Source organism: Haemorhous mexicanus, chromosome 1, assembly GCF_027477595.1.
Source record: "Haemorhous mexicanus isolate bHaeMex1 chromosome 1, bHaeMex1.pri, whole genome shotgun sequence".
Classification (NCBI taxonomy): domain Eukaryota; kingdom Metazoa; phylum Chordata; class Aves; order Passeriformes; family Fringillidae; genus Haemorhous; species Haemorhous mexicanus.
The window spans coordinates 65,069,054-65,089,288 of NC_082341.1; the positions used below are offsets into that span (position 1 = coordinate 65,069,054).

The following is a 20,235-nucleotide window of genomic DNA, read 5'->3' on the forward strand; positions in this document are numbered from 1 at the left end:
TGCGCGCATCCCGCGGGGCGGGGCGGGGCTGGGCGGGCGTCCCGGTGTTCGGCATTTCCCGGCGGAAGGCGGGAGCGGTTCCGGGGCGGGCGGCGCAGGGGCCGCGGCCATGGCGCGCCGGCAGAAGGCGAAGGCGGCGGCTGCGGGCAAGCGCAAGGCTCCCGCCGCGCTGCCCAGTCCGGCCTCCTCCTCGGAGGACGAGGCGGACGAGGCCCCGGAGGAGCTGCCCTTCGGCGTGGCGAGGGAGGCGGCCGAGGCCGAGCGGAAGCTCGTGGGGGAGGCGGCGCGGAGGTGCTGACACGCCGGGGCCTCCTGCTCCCGAACGGCGGCTCTCACTCCAGCGCTTCCGTCCTCTTACCCCCTTCGCTTAGCCCTACTCATCTCCCCTTTCACCCCTTTTACGGCCCCCTTAACCTCTCGCTTACCTCTCTAGTTCCCCCCCCCCCACGCCCCTCTTATGCTCTTAGACCCCTTTTTACCCCCGTACATGCCTGTAGCCCCCTCTTATCCTCCCCTTATTCCCTCCCTTATCTCTGCTTATTTCCCCTTGTGGCCTCCTTTGCCCCCCACCTTATCTCCCTTCTTACCCCACCACCCTTCTTACGCTTCCCCGGCCCTTTCTCCTTCTTTATCCCGCCCGTAACCCCTTCCCTCCCTTCACCCCTCTAAAACCCCTTTCCGTTTTCCTATCCCCTCTCCCTTATCCCCCCCACTTGCTCCTCCTCACCACCTCCTTTGCCCTTCTAAGCCGTCGTTCACCCCCTTTATCCCCGCCCGTAATGCCCCCTCTCCCCATGGCGTGTCTGACGGTGGCTCCCGCCTTCCCGCAGGCACCGGGAGCTGCTGAAGGAGAAGCGGCGGCGGCACCAGGAGCTGTTCGCGGAGCAGAAGGTACCGCGGGGCTCCGGGCGGGCCCTGGGTGTGCGTGCCGGCCGTGTCCGTGCCCGCCTGACTCCCCTCTCCCCCACAGAAGCGCAAGCTGCTGCCCGAGGCCGTGCTGCAAGAGCTGCAGGAACTGCAGGAGCTGCAGGATGTGTCCTCACGGTGAGGGGACATGGGAAGGTGGCGGTGGCTGTTGGGACCCCCCTCTCCGTATTTCCCACCCGTGGGGCAGCCCCAGTCCTGGCTTGGGAGGCCATACTGGAAATGGGGGTTTCATGGCTGTGAGTAAAGGAAGGGAATGTGAATTGAAGAGTAACCTGTTGCCTTCCCTTTGCTCCCCAGGCCCGCTGAGCAGGCTGCAGCAGATGACCCAGGTACATTACAGCTTGCTTTGCATGGGGTGCACATCTGGTACTTCGGGAATTCATTCCTGTGCCGGAGCTCCAAGGGGGACTTCTGGTTAAGAGACCTTCTCCAAGTCTTAACTGTGAACACAGTGGACAGATTGTCTTTTCCCTAGAAAAAGAAATATCTGAGGAAAAATACAAAGATTCAATCTAATTCCTACCTTTTACAGAAGTCACTTGCTGTGCAGTGATTTCAGTTAAATAGCCTGAAGTGTTTAAGGAAATCATGGGCAGGTGTTAAGGAGAAAAAGCAAGGATTATCAAAGGTGGATTAATATTTAGCCTTTGTTTAAGTTATAAAGGCTATTCCTGGGTAGGGTTGTTAAACTGATTGCCTCTATACTTTATATATCAAACTACAGTGTAATAGCATCTGTAGGATACTAAGTAACTTTTTTCAAACTCAGAATTACAAAATTAAGAGTCTAGAGTGTTTATGACTGCTGTTTTTGCTTCATCTGTACTTTGAAGTACTTCAGAAAAAATCTTTTATTTAAACAGTTCTCTCATCCAAACCTCACATGCTGCTGTATGGTGTAACTGCTAGTTTTTCTTGCTTTTATTTAAAAAAATCTGTTGTATTGACGTAACAAAGAGATGAGCTGACAATGAAGCAAGACTGAAGCCAGAGTTGGATTTCCCTTTATGGGTTACCCATAGCTGTTGCGTTGCATTGAGTTTTTGTCTGGTGATGAATCCCATTTTGTTGATGCCGAGGAAAGCTGGCTAGTACTTTGGGTTGCTCCCCTCAGCATATTTTTTCCCTCCCTCTTACAGCTGTTCTTCCTAGTCAGTGCTTCTGAAAAATGCTGCTTGTTTTAAGTCCTGTTCCTGTTTCATTGGCCAGTTTTGATTTGTAACATTTGGAATTTCATTTACAAGTTACTCTAGGTGAAGAACTTGAAGCTGAGGCTGTAGAGCTGGAGCAAGGCCAGGCCCAAAGGCAAGGCCAAACTGAAGTGCAGAAGAAAAGCAAGAGGAGCAAGGGTGCCAGGTAAGAGGAGGAGATGATTTTGCCTGGTCTGGGAAGGTCTGTTCTGTCACTGCATGGCTGTACCCTCTTCTGGACTTCATGTTCCTCCATCCTTCATCCGATTGAAAGCATATTTATGTGCTAAAAGTGCCTTTAATATCTTCTGCTTTAGCATACTTATGTATGTGTGCATACATATATATATGATAGAAATAATTTTTACCTATTACATATATGTAACTGCTATAAGATGGCTGGGCAGTCATAAGGACAGCAGTACACGTTGTGTTGTGGGGTGGTTCAGCACCACATTCCTGCATTTCAATCTATTTTTCTCTCTCCTCTTTATTTCATTGTCACTGATGGCCCTAGAGAGTAATTGCCCTAGCTTTTGGTAGGATGAGCTCAGGATGCCCAGGGAAAATACTCGGGCACACAAAGGCATATGACAAGAGCTTGAGAGTATTGGTCCAAATTTTATTTTTTTAATACCGCCATAAAGCTCATCTGAGTATCAGAAACCATCACTGGCTGCTGCTGTGCTCAAGTAGCAGAGCTTGACAGCAGTCTCTGTTGTTCTAGACCCTGTAACCATGCTACAGGGATTTACATCTCTTTGACCAGGACAAAAGGGAACTACGTGGCTGTATGCTTGAAAGACCACAGTGCAACAGGCCTCCACCAACAGCTGGCCAGAGACTTCCTAAATGCTCAGCTCTATGGGCCACACACCAACCGCGTACCGGGTAAGCACTGCTGCTTGGGTGGGTCTGGATGGAGCCTTGTCTGCCTTGAACTTGGTTATTAACACTTGTCTCCATTTCAGCAAATGAATTTTTCTCCCTTGCAAACAAGAGAGGCCCTGTCAAAAAAGCTGCTGTTCAGTTTGTGGACAAGTCTTGGGGTGAGTATAGAAAGTCAGAGTAGGTACTTTTTTCTGCTTATGTCGCTAAAAGTACACTTGAATAAAAGCAGGGTTTCCATGCTAAAGTATCCTGGAGAGTAAGGGAAGGGCAGCAGAGCACTGCAGCCTCAGTGGGTGTCATGAGCACACCCCCAGGGATGGTGTATGAGACACAATTTTGAAAAAAATTACTTAATTTTTGGTATGTTAAGAGACAGCTCTTGTAGTAGAGCCAGAGCTGCTCAGTGAAATAAATACTTCAGGAGCTGTTGTTTCAGCCTCCAGTCTCTGAGCCGTTGGAAGGCATTTCAGATGCATCTCAGACTTGAAAGCAGAGATACCAAGATCCTAGAACCTCTATGTGAGCACAGGGAAATAGCACCCATTTCTCTTCATTTTGTAAATGAATGGATGGGGGCAGTTTCACACCCACACATTCTGTGAGGGTCACAAATACCAGAGGGAAAAGTTACTGATCCTTAGCAAGCCAGGCCTGCTTTCCACCTGTGCTCCATCACTGCAAGCACCACTGTATCCCCCCCACCCTCCTAAGGAGGCTGGTGCAAACCGGTACTCCTGGCCAGTAGAATGCACCTGGGGCACATAAAATACCTTAGGAAGTTTATCATTGTTTGAGGTGGTTGTTCTGTTCTGAAATGCTGCAGCAGCCAAGGGATTGCTGCTTCTCCAGCACATGGGGCTAAGAAAACTAGCCATCTTTTTTTTTTTTTTTAAGGGCAAGATAAAAAGGAAAAAGCAGCAAGGTTTAAGAAACGCTGGCTGGCAACACATATTAAAAATGGAGTTTGAAGACAGTTTTTTCAGAAGATGCTGCTTAAGGACTTTTAGTGACAGTTGATCTCAACACAACACAGGTGTTTTTCCTACTTCATCATCACTCTGCTTTCAGCTCCAGCCAGCAGAAGGCACTGAGTTGAGCCTGATTGGATTTCCCTGTTCTCTTCTCTCCCCTTTCAGAAGTTCTTGGGGAAGCTACAGAGCAGCCAGGCCAGTGTTTTAGAACAGCTGGTGCTAGGACCAGGCTTGCTGAGCTGCCTCCGTGAGGCAATGCCTTTGCAGAGAATAAAGATGAGCAATGTTGTACCTACTGTTGTGGATGCTGCATTCCTTACAGCAGGCAGTTACTTCTACTGCCTCAGCGACTTGTGTCTCTAAGGAAAGGCTGTACCCTAACAGCAGAATCATTAAATCAGCTCCCATAGCAGGACACTTCTCTCCAGCCTCATGATTACTTTCCAGCAGTAAGGGATTTTCCCCATCTGCAGGGAGCCTGAGTAAACTTCCTGCACTCTTAGCTAGACTCACTGTGTGGCAAGAACAAGGCAAAGCCCTTCACCTGGACCAGCCCAGCTTCCACATGGAGGTGGCAGCCCCAGCTCAAGGGGTGAGCCTGTCCCCTCAGAGGTCTCCACGAGAAGCACTGTTCTAGGATGGAGCCTAGAGCAAGACAATGTAGCATACACGTCCATGCTACCGTGGATGTAGACGTAAGTTTTTAATGGCTGGTTAATTATGATATCACTACATTTTATTGCAATATAGTACTATTTAAGCACTTTTAAAAATGCAAGGTGTACAAAGATTAAATTAAGACTGTAAATTGACTAAATATTTGGTTTTTATATAAATAGGTCATAACCACACTGTGTTGACATGTAATACTGTTATAATACAACAGTTAAACTGGTGAGCCTACACAACAGAAGCTGTCTGTAGTTAAACAAGGAAACAAAGTTGAAAAGACCATGTTAAAACAAAAAACTACTAAGATCAACAGGTTGGGATTGTAAGTAGCAACAAACATATTCACTCAGCTCCTGAGTAATTCAAGTTTTACAGTACACATTAAAAAATATCATTTCTTCCCATCAACACTATATATCCAAACCATTTGCATTTTGCAAATTACACTGATTGAACTATGTAACAATGGGGGTGGAGGTTGGCAAGTCATCCTGCTTGACGTTTACATCACCCACATGCTAATACATCCATGTTTTCTATTCTTCCGTCCCACCACAAGGTAGCAGGATTTTTGGTTTGTTTTGGACAATCGTTCAAAGGATTGGTACTTGTCAATTTGGATGTCTGACGTTACCAGTGATATTTTCAACTCTTAGTTGTCTAAGAGGTTTAAAGATGGAAATCTCCTAACACTAAGTTAGAAATCATTTGCATCATGCTGTAAACTAGGAAGCAACATAAAGCGACAGACTTGTCCTTAGTACATAATTAAAATTCCAAATTCCAGTCAGCAGAGCTGGTCTACTTTCCATGTTGAATATGCCACAACGCCTTTCAGACCTTCAAAATGCATAGCTAGTGTAGGTAGTCTTCCACTGTGGCAAACGCGCAGGATCCAATTCCTGACCGGGCCATCAATCCTAGACACTGTGACGCCTGTCCCATGGCAAGGGCAAGTGGGGGTTGCTTTGGCAGATTGTGAGTCTCTGAAAAAGAATCACAGTACCAGTTAAAATACCTGAATAATTTCATAGTAATACACTGAAAACTTGACATCTAAACTACTTCAATCATTCCTTTGCGAGTTTGCTCTTAGAGCAAGACACAAAGCAGGAGCAACAACGTGACCTTGCACAGCACCATTACTGAACAGGCCCTTTTCCCTCTGAACTACAACAGCAGGCAAGTACCTGTTATTTTACATACCCTCCAAAAGTATCTCTCTTTTCCCAGAAGAGCGTACCCAACACTGCTATCCTTACAGTGGAGCAGCAGGGCCACCTGTGTGGGACACAGGGGAGGCACCCTGAGTCCCCTGGGCAGCCATCAGGCCGCACTTACCTAGTATTGCACTATTCAGCACAGAGCACACTGGTTCTCTTTGTATGGGGTCAAGCTGATTTCCAACAGGGCTGCTCCAGGGATCAGAATATGCAAGCAAACTGAATGCATCCTGTGGGAAGATGACTTCTATTACATCTACAGCTACAAGCTACTAATGAAAAGAATGGATACTTTGTTCAACTGTTTTGAGTCAGGATCACAAAGGTGACTGTCAGTATCCATCAATACAAAAAGATAAAAAGAAATTGTGACAGGACTTGTTCCATTTGTGTTTTTTCCCAAAAGCATAGCAAAAGGTAACATTATTTTACTAAGTGATGGGGTAAGAAAAAGACTGAAAACTGCATGCAGTCTTTGGCAGGAGGCTCTGCTTTTCCAGAGCCGTCTCAAATCAAGGCAAACTGAATAACATGCAGAGTACTAATGACAGCACGTTTTGGGCATCTCTACCAATCCCCCTGCGGTTCATTTATCATTGACAAAAGAGCAGAAAGACAAAACCAGAACTTCGATTCACGAGACCAAGTTACATGGTCACAAATGAGAGAAAGGAAAGCACTAAATCAATTCCTGTGTTTAACTGTGTAACAGCACAAAATTATCTTCCCTGAGCATGTGTTGCACAGACAAAAAAGAAGACAGTGCTACACCACAGCTGACCAGAACATCTGCTCTGAGACACGTGAAAAATGGCATAAGTTAATGCAGAACAGTATTCCAGCACAACATGCTATGGGAAGTTCCTGCTGGGCAGCACAGTAATTCACCTTTACAAGAAGATTAAACATACCTTGAGCATTTTCTTATTCACTGTGTTTTTGCCACATTCTCTTCTTAGCTGCTCACTCATTGCTTGCAATTCTCTTCCAAAATGGATCATCCTTTCAATGGCTGCTTGGCTGCCACCACATAGCTGGCGTCTTAACTGACTTGAATCTACTTCTAAAGAAACGATATCGTCATCATCACCACTGGCAGAGCCGAGGGTAACAACCTATGGATCTACAGACTCTGCACTGATTTCACTCAAACACGGCTGCCTGCCAGAGAGAGCAGGTCAGCCACAGACCCTGGCCCCACGTGCTCCTGTACCACACACTGGGGAACTGCTCCTTAGGAACATTTAGGAGACCTGGTTCACTAATGGCAAAGGCTGTCACACCATGTGCTGTTTTATCTGCAAGGGGTAATTTTAAACTAACTAGAAGACAAACCAGATTTTACCCTAAAATTTTAAGGGAGTTTAAAAATAACAATGAAAGTCCACACAGTTCTAACTTTCTTAATTCTTTGGCATTGCATTTCTGAAGATAAACACAAAATGGGAACTACTAGAGTGTAAAAAAATGCCAAACTTCCTCAACAGCCATGATGGATTCTGCTACAAGACAATCATTTAGACTGTTCATACTCCTTGCAGGACACATTATCTTAATCATTTGGCTATTTCAGTCTTCTTTTGTAATCAAGCAGGACACTACAACTGATTTGTTTACTGTTTCATACAATATTCCCAATACTAGTGATTTTAAAATATATTTATGCAGATTATGAATAGTAAACCAACTTGGCTTCTTTGAAAAATCTGCTTTTTAAAAATTTACACCTAAAGCACTGCATTCAAAAAAAGGTATTTATCCATTCCTTGTCTTTTTTCAACAATGGAATCAAGTTTTAAAATGAGTATTTTGATAGACTCTTCAGTTACAAATCCACTCTTCTTTGTAACACTGCTATTTAGTGATACATTTTTGACTACTCTTTCAAAACAGGATTTTTAACAGGCTACTTTTTTTTTTTCCTTAGATGTAAGTGTATGACCTCTGGAAAATACCAGCCTACTTAACCTTCAATACACTGCACTAGAGAATATATAAATATTTCAAAAAGTGAAAAAACACCAGATTCAACCTGGGGGCAGGGTTGGGGGGTAAACAGTGTCACAAGTCTTCAAGTAGTGGTGTTTGTCCCTAGCTCAGCCTCATCTAAGACATGACTTTCCACAGGCAGGAGACAGCCACATTAGAAAAAGCACAACTCCGTGCCCTGTGCAGCTGCTGCATGTCTGTCACAGCAAGTCTCTGCAGAAAAGGCTGCAAGAGAGTGAGGACCTGTTTTGGGCTTTCTGTCACAGAAATAAGGTCTTGTTATTATCCAGTTTCAGAGCATAATGCAGGGAAAATAGTCCGGCAACTTGCATTCCTCCTTGCAGAGCTGTAACAGAATGACATTTGCTGTTCCATTGCATTTCCCAGCAAAGCTGCAGGATCAGCAGCAGTACATTCCCCGGAACTGGGAAGCGCTCACAGCGCTCTGCACGCGCTGCTGCATTCTGAAGGTCTCTAGTTTCACATTTCATTTAAACTACACATTAACTGACATCTGCTTAAATCAATTGTTTGAGTACCAATTCTGCAGCTGCACAAAGGGCAAGCAGAGGGGATTTAAATACTCATTTGTCACCAACATCAATAGGCATGACAGAGTATAAAGCAAATTAAGTAAAATAAAGCTAATTTTTAGCTCATAACTATATAAATTGTTATTTTTTTGGTGGAAAACATGGGAAAAAAGATAATTTTTCGTTTTTTACATTTCCCTAACAAAGCTCTTGAGCATTAAATATTAGCACTTTGCATTTCAATATAAAATATTTAGAATTTCTACGCTTACTGTGAAGCACAAAGATGCCATGAGAACCACAAATGGGAAGAGGGAGAAGCAATTTCCCAACTCAAACACAGGGTGCTACACAACCGGGTGTTTCTTCTCAAAGGTACTTCCTTAAAAATTAATGCTAATTTCAGCAGCCATGAGTTACCCATTTCCCCTGTTCTCACACTGATACTGGACCACCTAAATCAGTGGTTTTAAAATATACTTCTAGTAATAGCAAAACAATCAAAAAATTAAGATTTGAGCTAGTAACCCTAAATTTCAAGTTGGGAAGCATTGCAAGTAAAAACATAACCTTGTTGCCATCACTTAATAAAAATGTAAGAAATATCACTGCAGACCCATTTCTGTGTCACATTCTTCCATTTCGTGATCATGTTTAGAACTACCATTTAGGAAGCCATTGGATGAAGTCTCAGCAACCCCATTGGAGTAGTGATCTGTTTCCATGTCTACATCATTGCTGAAAAGAGAGTAGTAAATACAAGTTTTACTCATATTTTTAATACTTAGGTTATCTTTACAACTTTATCACACTACTTCTTCATCTTAGCTACTGAAAAGCTGCTGGTAAATATTCCCAAGCTAGACCACAGTTTCTTCGATAGCAACTGATGACACCAGAGCACCATGGAAAGTTTTAAGGTTGTCTAAACATTAGTTTTCAGTAAAATACTATTTTCAGATGCTGAAAATTTAAACATGTCCCCCATTATTCAGGAGTAAGGAATATAACAGTTTCTAAATACAGACCAAAAAGTTGTTTATATAATAGTATGTATATATACATACTTATACAATACCTTGTTTATATAATTGTATGTACAAAGAGCTGTAGAAAATGCATTGAGAAAATATACTACTCCCACTTTTCAATATACTTAGTATTTATACATAAAAAATATAGTTAAGTCAATATACATCCTACTTGGAAAATACGATATTTAGGTAACTAATTATTTTGAAAAAATGCCTTTTCCTCTTATTTACTCTGTAGAATGACAGAGGGAAAACAAAAAAAGGAAAACCCCAAAGCAAATGCTGAGTAAAGCAGAACACTGAAGAGACACTCAGTGGCAAACGCAGAGCATTCAGCTCCTCACAATCCTTTGCTCACAGCAGCTCACAGAAGTGTTTTTAGAAAGTGCCAGCATGGCTTTGGGGACTGAGCTTTGCTGACAGTTGCATCCTGGCCTGTTCTATTCCATCATGGAGAATAGCAACCTAAAACCTCTGTCAAGACCAAACAGACTCAATTTGGAAGTTTAATATCTTGCTTCTAAGCAACCAAAGATACTCAGCTTCCTTTGAGGAAGGAAACCAAAAGGCCTCTCTGACTGGGCAAGAACACAGCCAAGGAACTGTCTTCCTCCGTGAAAAATCTCCAAGTTGCCTGGACACTGCCAGACGTTTTGGCAGAGGCAACTGCTGATGCAAACAGAAATTGTGGAAAGTTAAAAAGTAAATTGTTACTCTTACTTTTTCACCCCAATTATCACTATTCAACTAAAATACTTTTGGTCATCACCACTACATCATCACATCCGACGTGGTAGTTTTGGGAATCCATTTGGCACAATGCAGCTGAGTGCTGTTGCATTTCACATCAAATTAGGTTCTGCTGCATCCATGCAACCCAGAGCTTAACCATACTGGTTAGGAAGACCCACATTAACCCTGGTTAACAGATTTATTTTCATTCTCTGAACGGAATGCGTGTGCACTCGTGACAGTGACTGGAGCAGGCAAACAATCCTGGTGTATACAGGGAAAGGGAATCCACACTTCATTTGCATCTCAACTGTGTTTACTTTCCAGATACTGCCACAAATGGAGAGTAACTGGAAAACTTTTCATTACCTGTGTGCAACACACTTAAATCAGTGTCAGTGGCTTCAGTTAAAAACCCAAGTGTCAAAGAGCTAATTAACCTTCACTATGGAACTTCAAAACTGACCATAGCTATAAGCAAGGTAATTTATTTTTGTCCACTGCGTTTCCTTAACCCAACAGGAGAAAAAGTTCTACTGAGCTTGAACTGTCAAAACAACCAGAGTTACCACAAGCTGTCGGCTCCTTACACTATGTTTCAACTGTCCTTGGGGGGAAAAAAAAAATCACATCAAAACCCACTGAAAACTCTTCCCTGCCATGCAAACACACGGAGAGCACAAGCCTTAAGTGATTTAGAAGCACCTAAAGTTTATTTACCTGGAATAGCTGTTAACCTGCTGTGATCTGGATACATTTATGTTGTTGAGCTCTGGTACATTCAAGCTGGTGGTCGTGTGTTTACTGTGACAGTAAGACTGATGCACTTTATTTGATATTACTCCATTACTGCAACTACTTTCAAACCCTGCAAGGAAGTTTTAACAGCTGTAGTCATAAAGTGGTACTTACAGGTAAGTTTGTAGAAAAAAATGAAATAAGTGTAGCATTTACTAACCAGGAACAAGTATGCTAAATCTGCCACACAAACTCAAGTACTTCACCTTCATGTTTCAGGTATTTGAACCCTTAAGGCTTCTAGAAGTTAAGCATTATTTAACAAGTATGAACATAGGCACAAGAAGGTTTTTCCAGTTGTACTAATATACTGGTAAAACAGAAAACTGCACTAATGTGGAAGTTTTCTAAAAAATCTTTTCTAGGCCACTGTAATCATTATGAATGGAAGCAAACATTATTAATTCCTGATCACATAATTATTTTGATAAATGTGCAGTAGAATTCAGTGCTGAATACTTCGCATGTTGCTATACTTACATAAACCTCCCTCCTTCACCATGCAATTATTTTAATTGTTAATATTGTGCTTTGCTAAAAAAATTACACCATGCTGTGAAATTATGATGCCCAGCTAAAATCTCTTCTGACCCTTCTAAAATATAACAGGAAAACTACCATTTGAAGCAAACATGTAATTGCCAGTTCCATCAAACCAAGAGCTCCCAAGTATGTTCTAAAATAGAAACAGGTCACAGGAAGGGCTTATTATAAAGAAAGCAGCTGCTGCCATTTACAAAATCCCAAACATCACTTCTAGTAATACATTCATCAACCTGCCTCTATTTTCAAAATTACAAAAAACATAGGTACTTTCTACACTATATCCCAATAACCACCTGAAGAACAACCAGAAAATTTGAGTGGTTCTTCACTGACACCCCAGAGAGGGGAAAAAAAAAAAGAAAAAAAAAAAAAAAAAAAAAAGAAAAAAAAAGTGCCCTCAATCAGTTCCAATTTGGATTTGGAAATTAAACAGAACTGAAAGCTGTTGGTCTCTGCTACCTTAAGAGTCTTAGTCTTCAAGGATGCCACGTTCAGGTATCATTTTAACATGCTCAGCTTCCATTCAGCAGGGGTGCTTTGGAAGGCATGGGGATCTCCCCATAAGCTTGGGACAGCTCTGAACATTAGTGGCTTCCCACTGAAGATTTCCCACTACTTAAATACTCTAAAAATGTCTGAACTATGCAGACTGAAATGTGGCTGCCAGCAGCATGTCTTTTACACAACCATACCACCTGGCTTCTGGTGTTTCCTGCTCAACCACAGCTATTCTGATTTCCCCATCAACACCACAGGAAATGGATCATATATACCACTTACAGGATTTAAACCATCTTGCCCAAGCCATAAATTATCATCAAAAGGACAAGAGAAATGTAAGTCAGAACCTTCCACCTCCCAAAGGGAAGCACTTCTTAGAAACCTACTTTGCAAGAAGTAAAGCCAAGAGCACATGCAAAAATTATGTGATGAAACTTTCGTTTTTCCCAGTGACTGGAAATCCCGTATTTCAATCACTGACATTTTACTGTTAAACATAGCATTCAGCATAAACTCTCAAGTTTATTTAAAAAAAAATAATCCATGCGGCGGGGTACATCCAAATCTGTGGTGTATCCTCCACATGAACTTACCAGTGAAGTGTGTGCTGCTCCCTTTGCCTGTTGCCAAATTGTGAATATTCATTCCATGGCTGGGACTCATGCTAGGACTATTGAATGACCGTGGGCTAACAGGGTAACTGTCTTGAGATTTTGGACTGTGGCCTCCCAAACACCGCACTTCACTGTCTGTACCGTTCACCATCTCTATGAACTGACGCACCCTAAACAAAAGGCAAAAAGTTAAGCTAATAAAACCATTTACACATTTCAAATTACCAACGATAGCAATGATTTCATTTTAGTGTTAAATATAGAACAAGTCTGACTCAACAAAATGCTGAATGTCAGTAACCCAATGGTCAATAAGCTCTGGAGCATTCCGCCAAAAAAACACAATTACAAATTTGTGAGGGAGCAGAACAGGAATATTATCCTTGGAGGACAGCCTTTGTAACTAAGTCCTCAAAGTCTAGAGATTTAAACTATATTTTCTTGGTCTAACTGTTTTCTTTTATTGGCAGGGGCAAGGTTATTTCTTGAGAAAGATATGTTGTTATGTTGTCATGTCTGTCATTTCTCTCAAAGTAAAAGAGAACAGAGTTTGACTGTCTGGAACATTAAGCATTAAAGGGTAACTCCTAACATTAAACACCTGCACTAGAAAACAGCTTGAAAAGCAAACTCCCATACAAACCTTCCCTTTAGAGGTTGTTGCTCTTTGTCAATTTCATTTTAGATAAGGAGGTTTTACTATGGACTTTAAGGAAGCTCAGAACTCCTGCTTTATGCTTAAGGCTTCAGTAGCCTCAATAGAACAGGCAAAATTTAGAAAGACAGACTGAGAAAAAGATAACATAAAATTGATGCTATTGAGTGAAGCCTTTCATCAAAATGTTCGCAATTTGTGAATTCTGTGATAAGTCTGGAGTACTATCATGTGAATTCTGTTCAGCACTTGAGCATGACAGACTTCAAACACATTCCCAGTTACTTAACTGAACATAAAATTAAAGTGCTTTGTTTTTAGAGGAGATAACACATTTTTTCCACATTCAAACACTGCAATGATACAAAAAATTCTGGAGAACAGCACAGCTGGCAAGTAAAAATGCCAGAATGAAGGTGACTATTGTGTGCCTGGGAAGCCAAGAGAACTCTTTGGGATTATGGAATTCCACAGTTTTAGCCAGAGTTTTCTAGTAAAGCAGCATGGAATGAAACAGCTCATTTAAACTGGTCTTTAAAGTCAGTCACCCCTTTGGAGGAACAGACTAACTTATCCCATCAGGATTCTTAACCTTATTGAATGTGCTACTATATCAGTTTCCATTTTAAGTTTTACTTGACACTCAAATGGGGCTAAAATTCATTAAAAAGAACTACAGAACTTTGTTCTAGAGAACAAGTCTACAGGGAGATGTGAATTATGCTGCAAACCAGGACCTCGATGACAAAACCTAGTAAAACATGTAGCAAATAAGAAGAGCATAAAAAAGTGAAATACACACATTTTCTAAAAAGCGCTGCTTAACTTTGTATAAATTTCTGTGAAAGCTTTAAATGAGTAACTGTCTTGTCTCAGAAGGTACTGTGCCATCTATAAACACACATCTGTATAATTTGAAGACTCACTTTAATGCAAATAAGAGATTAGGATTTCTTTCTAGTAAACTTGGATACAACTGTTGTGTTGTTTCAATGGCTTCTCCCATTCTTCCTGCTAAAACCAATTTCTGAATTCCTGTTCACCAAAAAACAAATAAGAGATTAGGATTTTTTTCTAGTAAACTTGGATACAGCTGTTATGTTGTTTCAATGGGTTCTCCATTCATCCTGCCAAAACCAATTTCTGAACTTCTGTTCAGCAAAACCAACATCAGTTAAATGGACAGCTTATGGATTAATACATGTACAATAACGATTAAAAGACACTGCAACCATCAATCAGCAAGAGTTTTTTCCTTTTAGAAAAAAATAGTGTAAAGAAAGATCATGTTTCCTTAAAAAGTTCAACAGGAAAATTTAAGAACTGCACTCCACCTACATGTATCTAAATGAGAACTCAGTATTTTTATTTATTGCCAGCATCCAACTGCTTTGTAGTCAGACTATGCATTTAGAGCTAGAATAAGACTGCAGACACTCTTCTGTGATTTACTTCTCATTTTCACAACTTTATAAATAAGCACATTTCAAATTACTGTCACTCAAGAACATCCAAATTGCATCGCACTCCTACAGGTTCAATTTTGACTACGAAAAACAAAAATTCAGTCTCTTTCACCTACAACACATACTTCTAATCAAACTACAGCTGAGTAAAATCTTTCACAAAGGTCCCTGCTTTAGTCGATGCTTCTGTGGCTGTAACTTGGCTCAAGCTGCAAACAGCCTCCCAGCTCTCTTCACCAACAGAGAAACTGATCCAAATGAAAAAATACCAACACAAATGTGTTGTTTTACAACCAAAGCAGTTTCCCCATGTGGTATGTCATACAGTAACACAAATGCTGATGGTCACAGAGCAGGGATTTAAATGGAAGGGGAAGGCACTGTTCCACCAGGCTGCAAACAGCACTGGCATGGCAAGTTAGAACTGAACTGCTGTTAGTTGTCCTTGTCCTCTTCCCCTCACAGCTGTAAGCAGGAAAACTCAAGTTTCATTTAACTTATAAAACATTCTCTAAACTCAATCCCTTTTCACAGTTCAGATAAAAATATAAATGTTTGTCACGACTAAGTTTTATATTCCTGTTTGTGACTAACCATTAGCTCTCACAAACACTCAGAGACATTACACACATTTGTTTCAGACACATCACAACTTTCCATTCAAAAGACAACAGATAATTTACCACATTCTGCTACATCAGACAAGTTACAAAGTATTACTGTGCAGATTTTTCATACCCAGCTGCTCATACATGTGTAACATTAGATGACAGCAAAGAACTGTGCTATGGGGCAGTGCTGCAAGCAAATTCTACAACGCTGCATAAGAGAAAGCTTTATGTAGTATCTGTTTAAGGGAGGAAAAAAGAGATGCAACGTGCTTTCCAGCCTTACTTTGTCTGTTCTTAATGGAAGCTAATTCTTCTAGCACAGTCTGGTCTGTGGATCTGGCGAATGCCTCTGCTGTTGCACAGTATCCATGGTGAACTAAGTAAGATGATACCATTCTAAAAATAAACAAAAACAAAACTCAGAAATACTTATAAAATACAGGTAAGAAACCAAGAACTCCTGAATGTAAAAAACCTTTGATAAAATAAGCTGACTGAATTGAAAAATTCAACTTGAAATGCAGAGACTTCTGTACAAGTCAGACAAAAGTAATTCAGTTAAGAGTCAGTATATTCTTCAAAACACTGTACAGAAAAATAATTTTAAAAAATAATAAATGCATAACTTTATTATGATGAATTTTAGTAACAATTATTCATGACCCAAAAGCAGGTCAGTTCAAATATTAACTGCTAATTAAGCTGTTTGTTTTTTTTCTTTTCATTACTCCCACTGAAGTGAAATTGCTGCACATTAAGTTTCTGTTTTCACTGAAAAAATAAAAAATGCAAAGTCAGAACCACCATTTTTTTCCAAGAAACACAAATGAGACACAACTTAACCTGGCATGCCAAAGGCTGAGAATGCAAAGGGAAATTTCCAGGGCCCAGAGTATTAAAACTGCCCATTACAACCATGACAACTTTCCTACAAAGTCCCCAGTCCATATTAGATAAGGCAAATTAGAACAGAAGTCTTACACTCATCATTATAAAGTCCAAATTATTAATGACACAAACAACTCTGCCACAAAATCTGTTCATACTCCCTTCTACATGGTTATTATCAAACCTGGTAACAAAATTACTTGTACTATTTTTTAATAGCATCTATCACTTTTTGCACAAGACAATAGATATAACATTTTAAAGATCTCTGAAATCATGCAACTAATGGCTTTTAAAAAAATTAATAGTATTACAAGTCTTACTTCTGAATCATTGTTTGCCACTCTCCTTCCCGATCTCCTATTGGAAATCTGTCAATCTGTGCTTGAATTTTGGTTCTCCACTCTCGCATATAGTCTTCAATATCAAATACAAATGGGTGTTGTCCAAAATTAGCATCCACAACCTCTCCTGGTGTTTGAAGCCCTACTGTAGGGTACAAGTTTGGCTGCAAGAAACATTTTAGTTAGTTTTTGACACTTGCCCTAAAATCCCCACTGTTGTGGGTTTGTTTTGTTTTTTCACCTCTAGTATTAACCTCACTGCTTCTAGTACTGTGCTCCAGCAGTAAAAGCGGCGTCTGCCAATACAGCAATACAATGACTGACTAATTTTATTCCCAGTGCTCAGAATTTCTTTTTGTTTGGAAGAAGAAAATCTTACTGACATTCTAGCCAGAAAATACACTTTTTAAACTGTGCTACACGTTACAACTTTTAGGTTAAATTTCACAAAATATTATGTAACAATTTTTGATTATTTTTAAAGACCAGTTTTTCCTTTAAAAAGAGAACAGAAGATAAACTTACAAAGTGGGCCATTTTCCTTTTAGGGTAAAATACTTAAAACATCACTGAATTTTAGTGGTAAGAACTGACAGGATAGAAAACTCAATAGCCTCAAAGTCCAATCGTGGTGCCTAACACAAACTGTAACAATGCACTGACGTTTTCATGAATTCCTGAACTTGTATCTAGGAAAATACTTTATATAAAATAACAGCATTTACTGTTGTCTCAGTTTTATTTTCTGCTTAGAAATAAGGTCTCCATGCAAATTTAAAATATGCCAAATATGAGAGAGGTAAAATCTGCCTGTTCAGATAAAGGCAATTTTCTTAAATGCCATAAGCATCTCATCAATGGCAAGGCAATCAATTGTGTGTATGGGGTTTTGTTACTGGGGTCTTTTGTGTGTGTGTGTGTGGGGAGGTAGTTGAATTTTTTTTTTCCAAGTTTATTTAATAAATATACCTACATCATTATTACACTGCAGACAATGGTGGTATGGTGTAATAGGATGTTGATCTACAGAGCTATTATGCTAAATAAATTAAAGCGATCAGTAAGAAGTTATCAACACACAGGTCAGTAGGAACTCTGGAGCCCAGAGAGCCCAGTGAAATGAAAAATACTCTGGTTTCTCAAACCACACCCAAGCCAATCTTGCCTCTGTTTTCACAAATACACCATTTGTTTTTTAAAATAAACATGCTTATACTGTTACCTAGTCTAAAATAATCAACAAACCACAAGTCTCAAATCTTTTAATGAGATGGAAACCATTGATTCTAAAAAGGGTTCAGCTTCATACTTCAGATTATAGTGTCAGTTTTCCTGAGCTGGCACCATGTGCTAGTAAGGAGTCCTGCCAGCATCCCAAAGATCCAGGCAGTGGTTTCCTACACAAAACACTCAACCCTGTGGTAGGACTAAGGGGCTCCTTGGGTTACTGACTTAATTTTTCCTTAATATCTGTCCTTGCCTCTTAAGGCCACACAAAGGGAGTAGCTGACCAGGTGGACGTGCATCACACGCTGCACAGATTAAATCAGAAATTAAGTGGATGAGAAGAAAACCAAAGTAAGTGCAGTATCATGCCTGTGTCAGTAGTATAGGGAACAGATGCCAGTTTTAAGGAAAGCACAATTTAATTGACTCAAAAGCTACAAGACTTCAGATATGTGCACCTTTTAAAAAATTGATACATTTGATTCTATGAAGCAAAACTTGTGAAAATCAGGCATCAAGAATGAGTTACAGTGACAATATCTCAAGCAGCCATCCACCATGCTGGTGTTTAATACAGCTCTGATTCTGTATGTAAGGCTTGAATGTGCCAAAGCATGCAATAATTATTTGCATGTATTATTATTATTATTATTCTGCTAAAAAAAAAAACCTGAAAAGGAAAACCTCTTGTAAGGATCAGTGTAAAACCAAAACACTTTCTACTTCAATTAAAAAATCACCACTGAAATCATGATGAGAAACATCTAACATTAAACTGGCTACAAAGATTACACTGTGATTCCAACAAGCACAGGGTAAATGCTAGTCTGATCTGAAACATCTGTTTCAAGACACAAAGAAAACTGTTAGAAAATGCACTTATCTTACCGGTAAATCTGTGAAAGCGATGCCTGTAATAAAGAGAAAATTAAGATTAACTTCCACATGTCTGGATTCTAGCCTCACTTTCTTAAATGTATCATTATCTGTTCAGTTATCTCACTCAAACCATCTCAGAAATAAGCGGAATATGGTGAAATCCACGATGCTTACACACAATTAATGGTTTTCAAATAATAAATGACAGTATTTGGCAAAAAGTAATCATCATTCAAAAATACTTAAATTGCCCTTAATTTTTTCAAAATAGGTCATAAGACTTAGCAAATCATACAGATAGGCACATTAGAAAGTCTGAAAGTTCTAGCTACATACTAAATTTAGAGAAGAAAGGTAAGGATATCTGAAAATACTTTTTTACTTGCATGTCATGATGCTGCAACATCAAGATTTAATGGTGTTTTTTCTTGTTTGCTCTTACTTTTCTTCAGACTCACTCACAATCTTTACACAAGCAGCACATGTCTATAATACTCCAAACCAGCCTGCAAGTGTTTCACTCTAATCCATGCCCTCATGCTTTGGTTTTCAAACAGAACAGCTTAATATCTTGTTACATAATTGCAAACATCCATCTACCCATAAAACCAAGGGAGTGATTTTGCTATCTCAGGATTAGAGAAAAATATGACCTCTATACACTTCAGGAACTTCAGACAATTTCAGGGGGTGGGAAGCTTTCAGTTAAAAAAAAAAAACAAACAGTAATCTCCTTCTGACAGCCAAATAATAACAGTATTTCAGAATTTTCTTTATTGTTGCAAGTAATTTTTTTAATGCTGAATTATTTAAATCCACTTATCCCTTCAAACTTCAATTTATTCTGTACCACCACCTTTTCAAATTTAAGATGGAAAAAAAGCTTTTAACCTTTTGTCCTAAATTCCATCCCTGTTTTCAATCTCTACTCTTCACCAGGATTTCAAACCTCAAGAGCATCTGGATTCCTTACACACATCTTTTGAGACAGAAGGATGGCATACTGAGTGATGAGTTTCCTTTGTTTCCTCCCATCATATCTCAAAGCTATCATTTTATTTATTTCCTGCTCTTACTTTATCTTTTTCTAAGCTATACCACTTTTTCTATTTGGCAATTTTGACATCCAACTTGCTCTTTTCCAAAATGGAGGCTGTAGGCATGACAAATAAATGATGACTAAGTGATATGTAGGAGCTGGGGTCTTGCGGGTAGGGGGGTTGGTTGGGGCTTCTTTTCAACCCAGGATTTCACACTTGCCTGAGAACAGCTTAGCCCTTTCTGCAGCATCAAATCCCAGGCTGAGCCAGAGACTTCCTATATTCTAGACCAAATATGTGGGGCCAGAGAAGAAACATAAAAGTCCTCCAAGTCACGAATGTACAGGAATTCTGGACAACTAGTAACTGCAACAACTCAGTGAGACAGACAAAATTTCTGATTTCTTTTCCCACTCAACACAGAATCAATTTTCTTATGTCAGAAGCTAAAGCTAGCAAAGTCCATGACAGCAGAACAGCTGTCAGGTTTCCTTGTGAAATCCA

General features: G+C 40.3%; 2 protein-coding genes across 6 annotated transcripts in view; one reads left to right on the forward strand and one right to left on the reverse strand.

Annotated features, from left to right (window-relative positions):
- The first annotated feature begins 75 nt into the window (after positions 1-75).
- NOL7 (nucleolar protein 7) lies at positions 76-4,275 on the forward strand. Its single transcript, XM_059851793.1, has 8 exons — positions 76-291; positions 831-891; positions 971-1,044; positions 1,225-1,256; positions 2,172-2,283; positions 2,887-3,008; positions 3,089-3,166; positions 3,903-4,275. Exons 1-8 carry the CDS (start codon positions 110-112, stop codon positions 3,974-3,976), a joined length of 735 nt encoding a protein of 244 aa, XP_059707776.1. The 5' UTR covers positions 76-109; the 3' UTR covers positions 3,977-4,275.
- A 422-nt stretch (positions 4,276-4,697) lies between these two features.
- RANBP9 (RAN binding protein 9) overlaps positions 4,698-20,235 on the reverse strand; it is a 38,724-nt gene continuing 23,186 nt past the window's right edge. Inside the window, exons 5-14 of one of the 5 annotated variants that reach the window (XM_059851771.1) lie at positions 18,701-18,723; positions 16,565-16,749; positions 15,637-15,749; positions 14,203-14,311; positions 12,601-12,791; positions 10,883-11,030; positions 9,061-9,134; positions 6,786-6,934; positions 5,993-6,104; positions 4,698-5,637 (exon numbers count right to left, since the gene is read on the reverse strand). In XM_059851771.1, coding sequence (XP_059707754.1) covers positions 5,507-5,637; positions 5,993-6,104; positions 6,786-6,934; positions 9,061-9,134; positions 10,883-11,030; positions 12,601-12,791; positions 14,203-14,311; positions 15,637-15,749; positions 16,565-16,749; positions 18,701-18,723 — 1,235 coding nt within the window. In that variant the 3' untranslated portion in view covers positions 4,698-5,506. Of the gene's footprint in view, positions 5,638-5,992; positions 6,105-6,785; positions 6,938-8,966; positions 9,135-10,882; positions 11,031-12,600; positions 12,792-14,202; positions 14,312-15,636; positions 15,750-16,564; positions 16,750-18,700; positions 18,724-20,235 lie in introns of those variants that run through there. The other 4 variants (XM_059851752.1, XM_059851760.1, XM_059851743.1 and 1 more) reach the window with 4 other exon arrangements.

Bases quoted from the DNA above. Each gene is read 5' to 3' on its own strand.
- NOL7 (XM_059851793.1), top strand. From the start codon at position 110: ATGGCGCGCCGGCAGAAGGCGAAGGCGGCGGCTGCGGGCAAGCGCAAG. The intron at 1,257-2,171 runs GTACATTACAGC...TTCATTTACAAG, and splicing joins GGCTGCAGCAGATGACCCAG to TTACTCTAGGTGAAGAACTT. The intron at 3,009-3,088 runs GTAAGCACTGCT...TCTCCATTTCAG, and splicing joins ACACACCAACCGCGTACCGG to CAAATGAATTTTTCTCCCTT.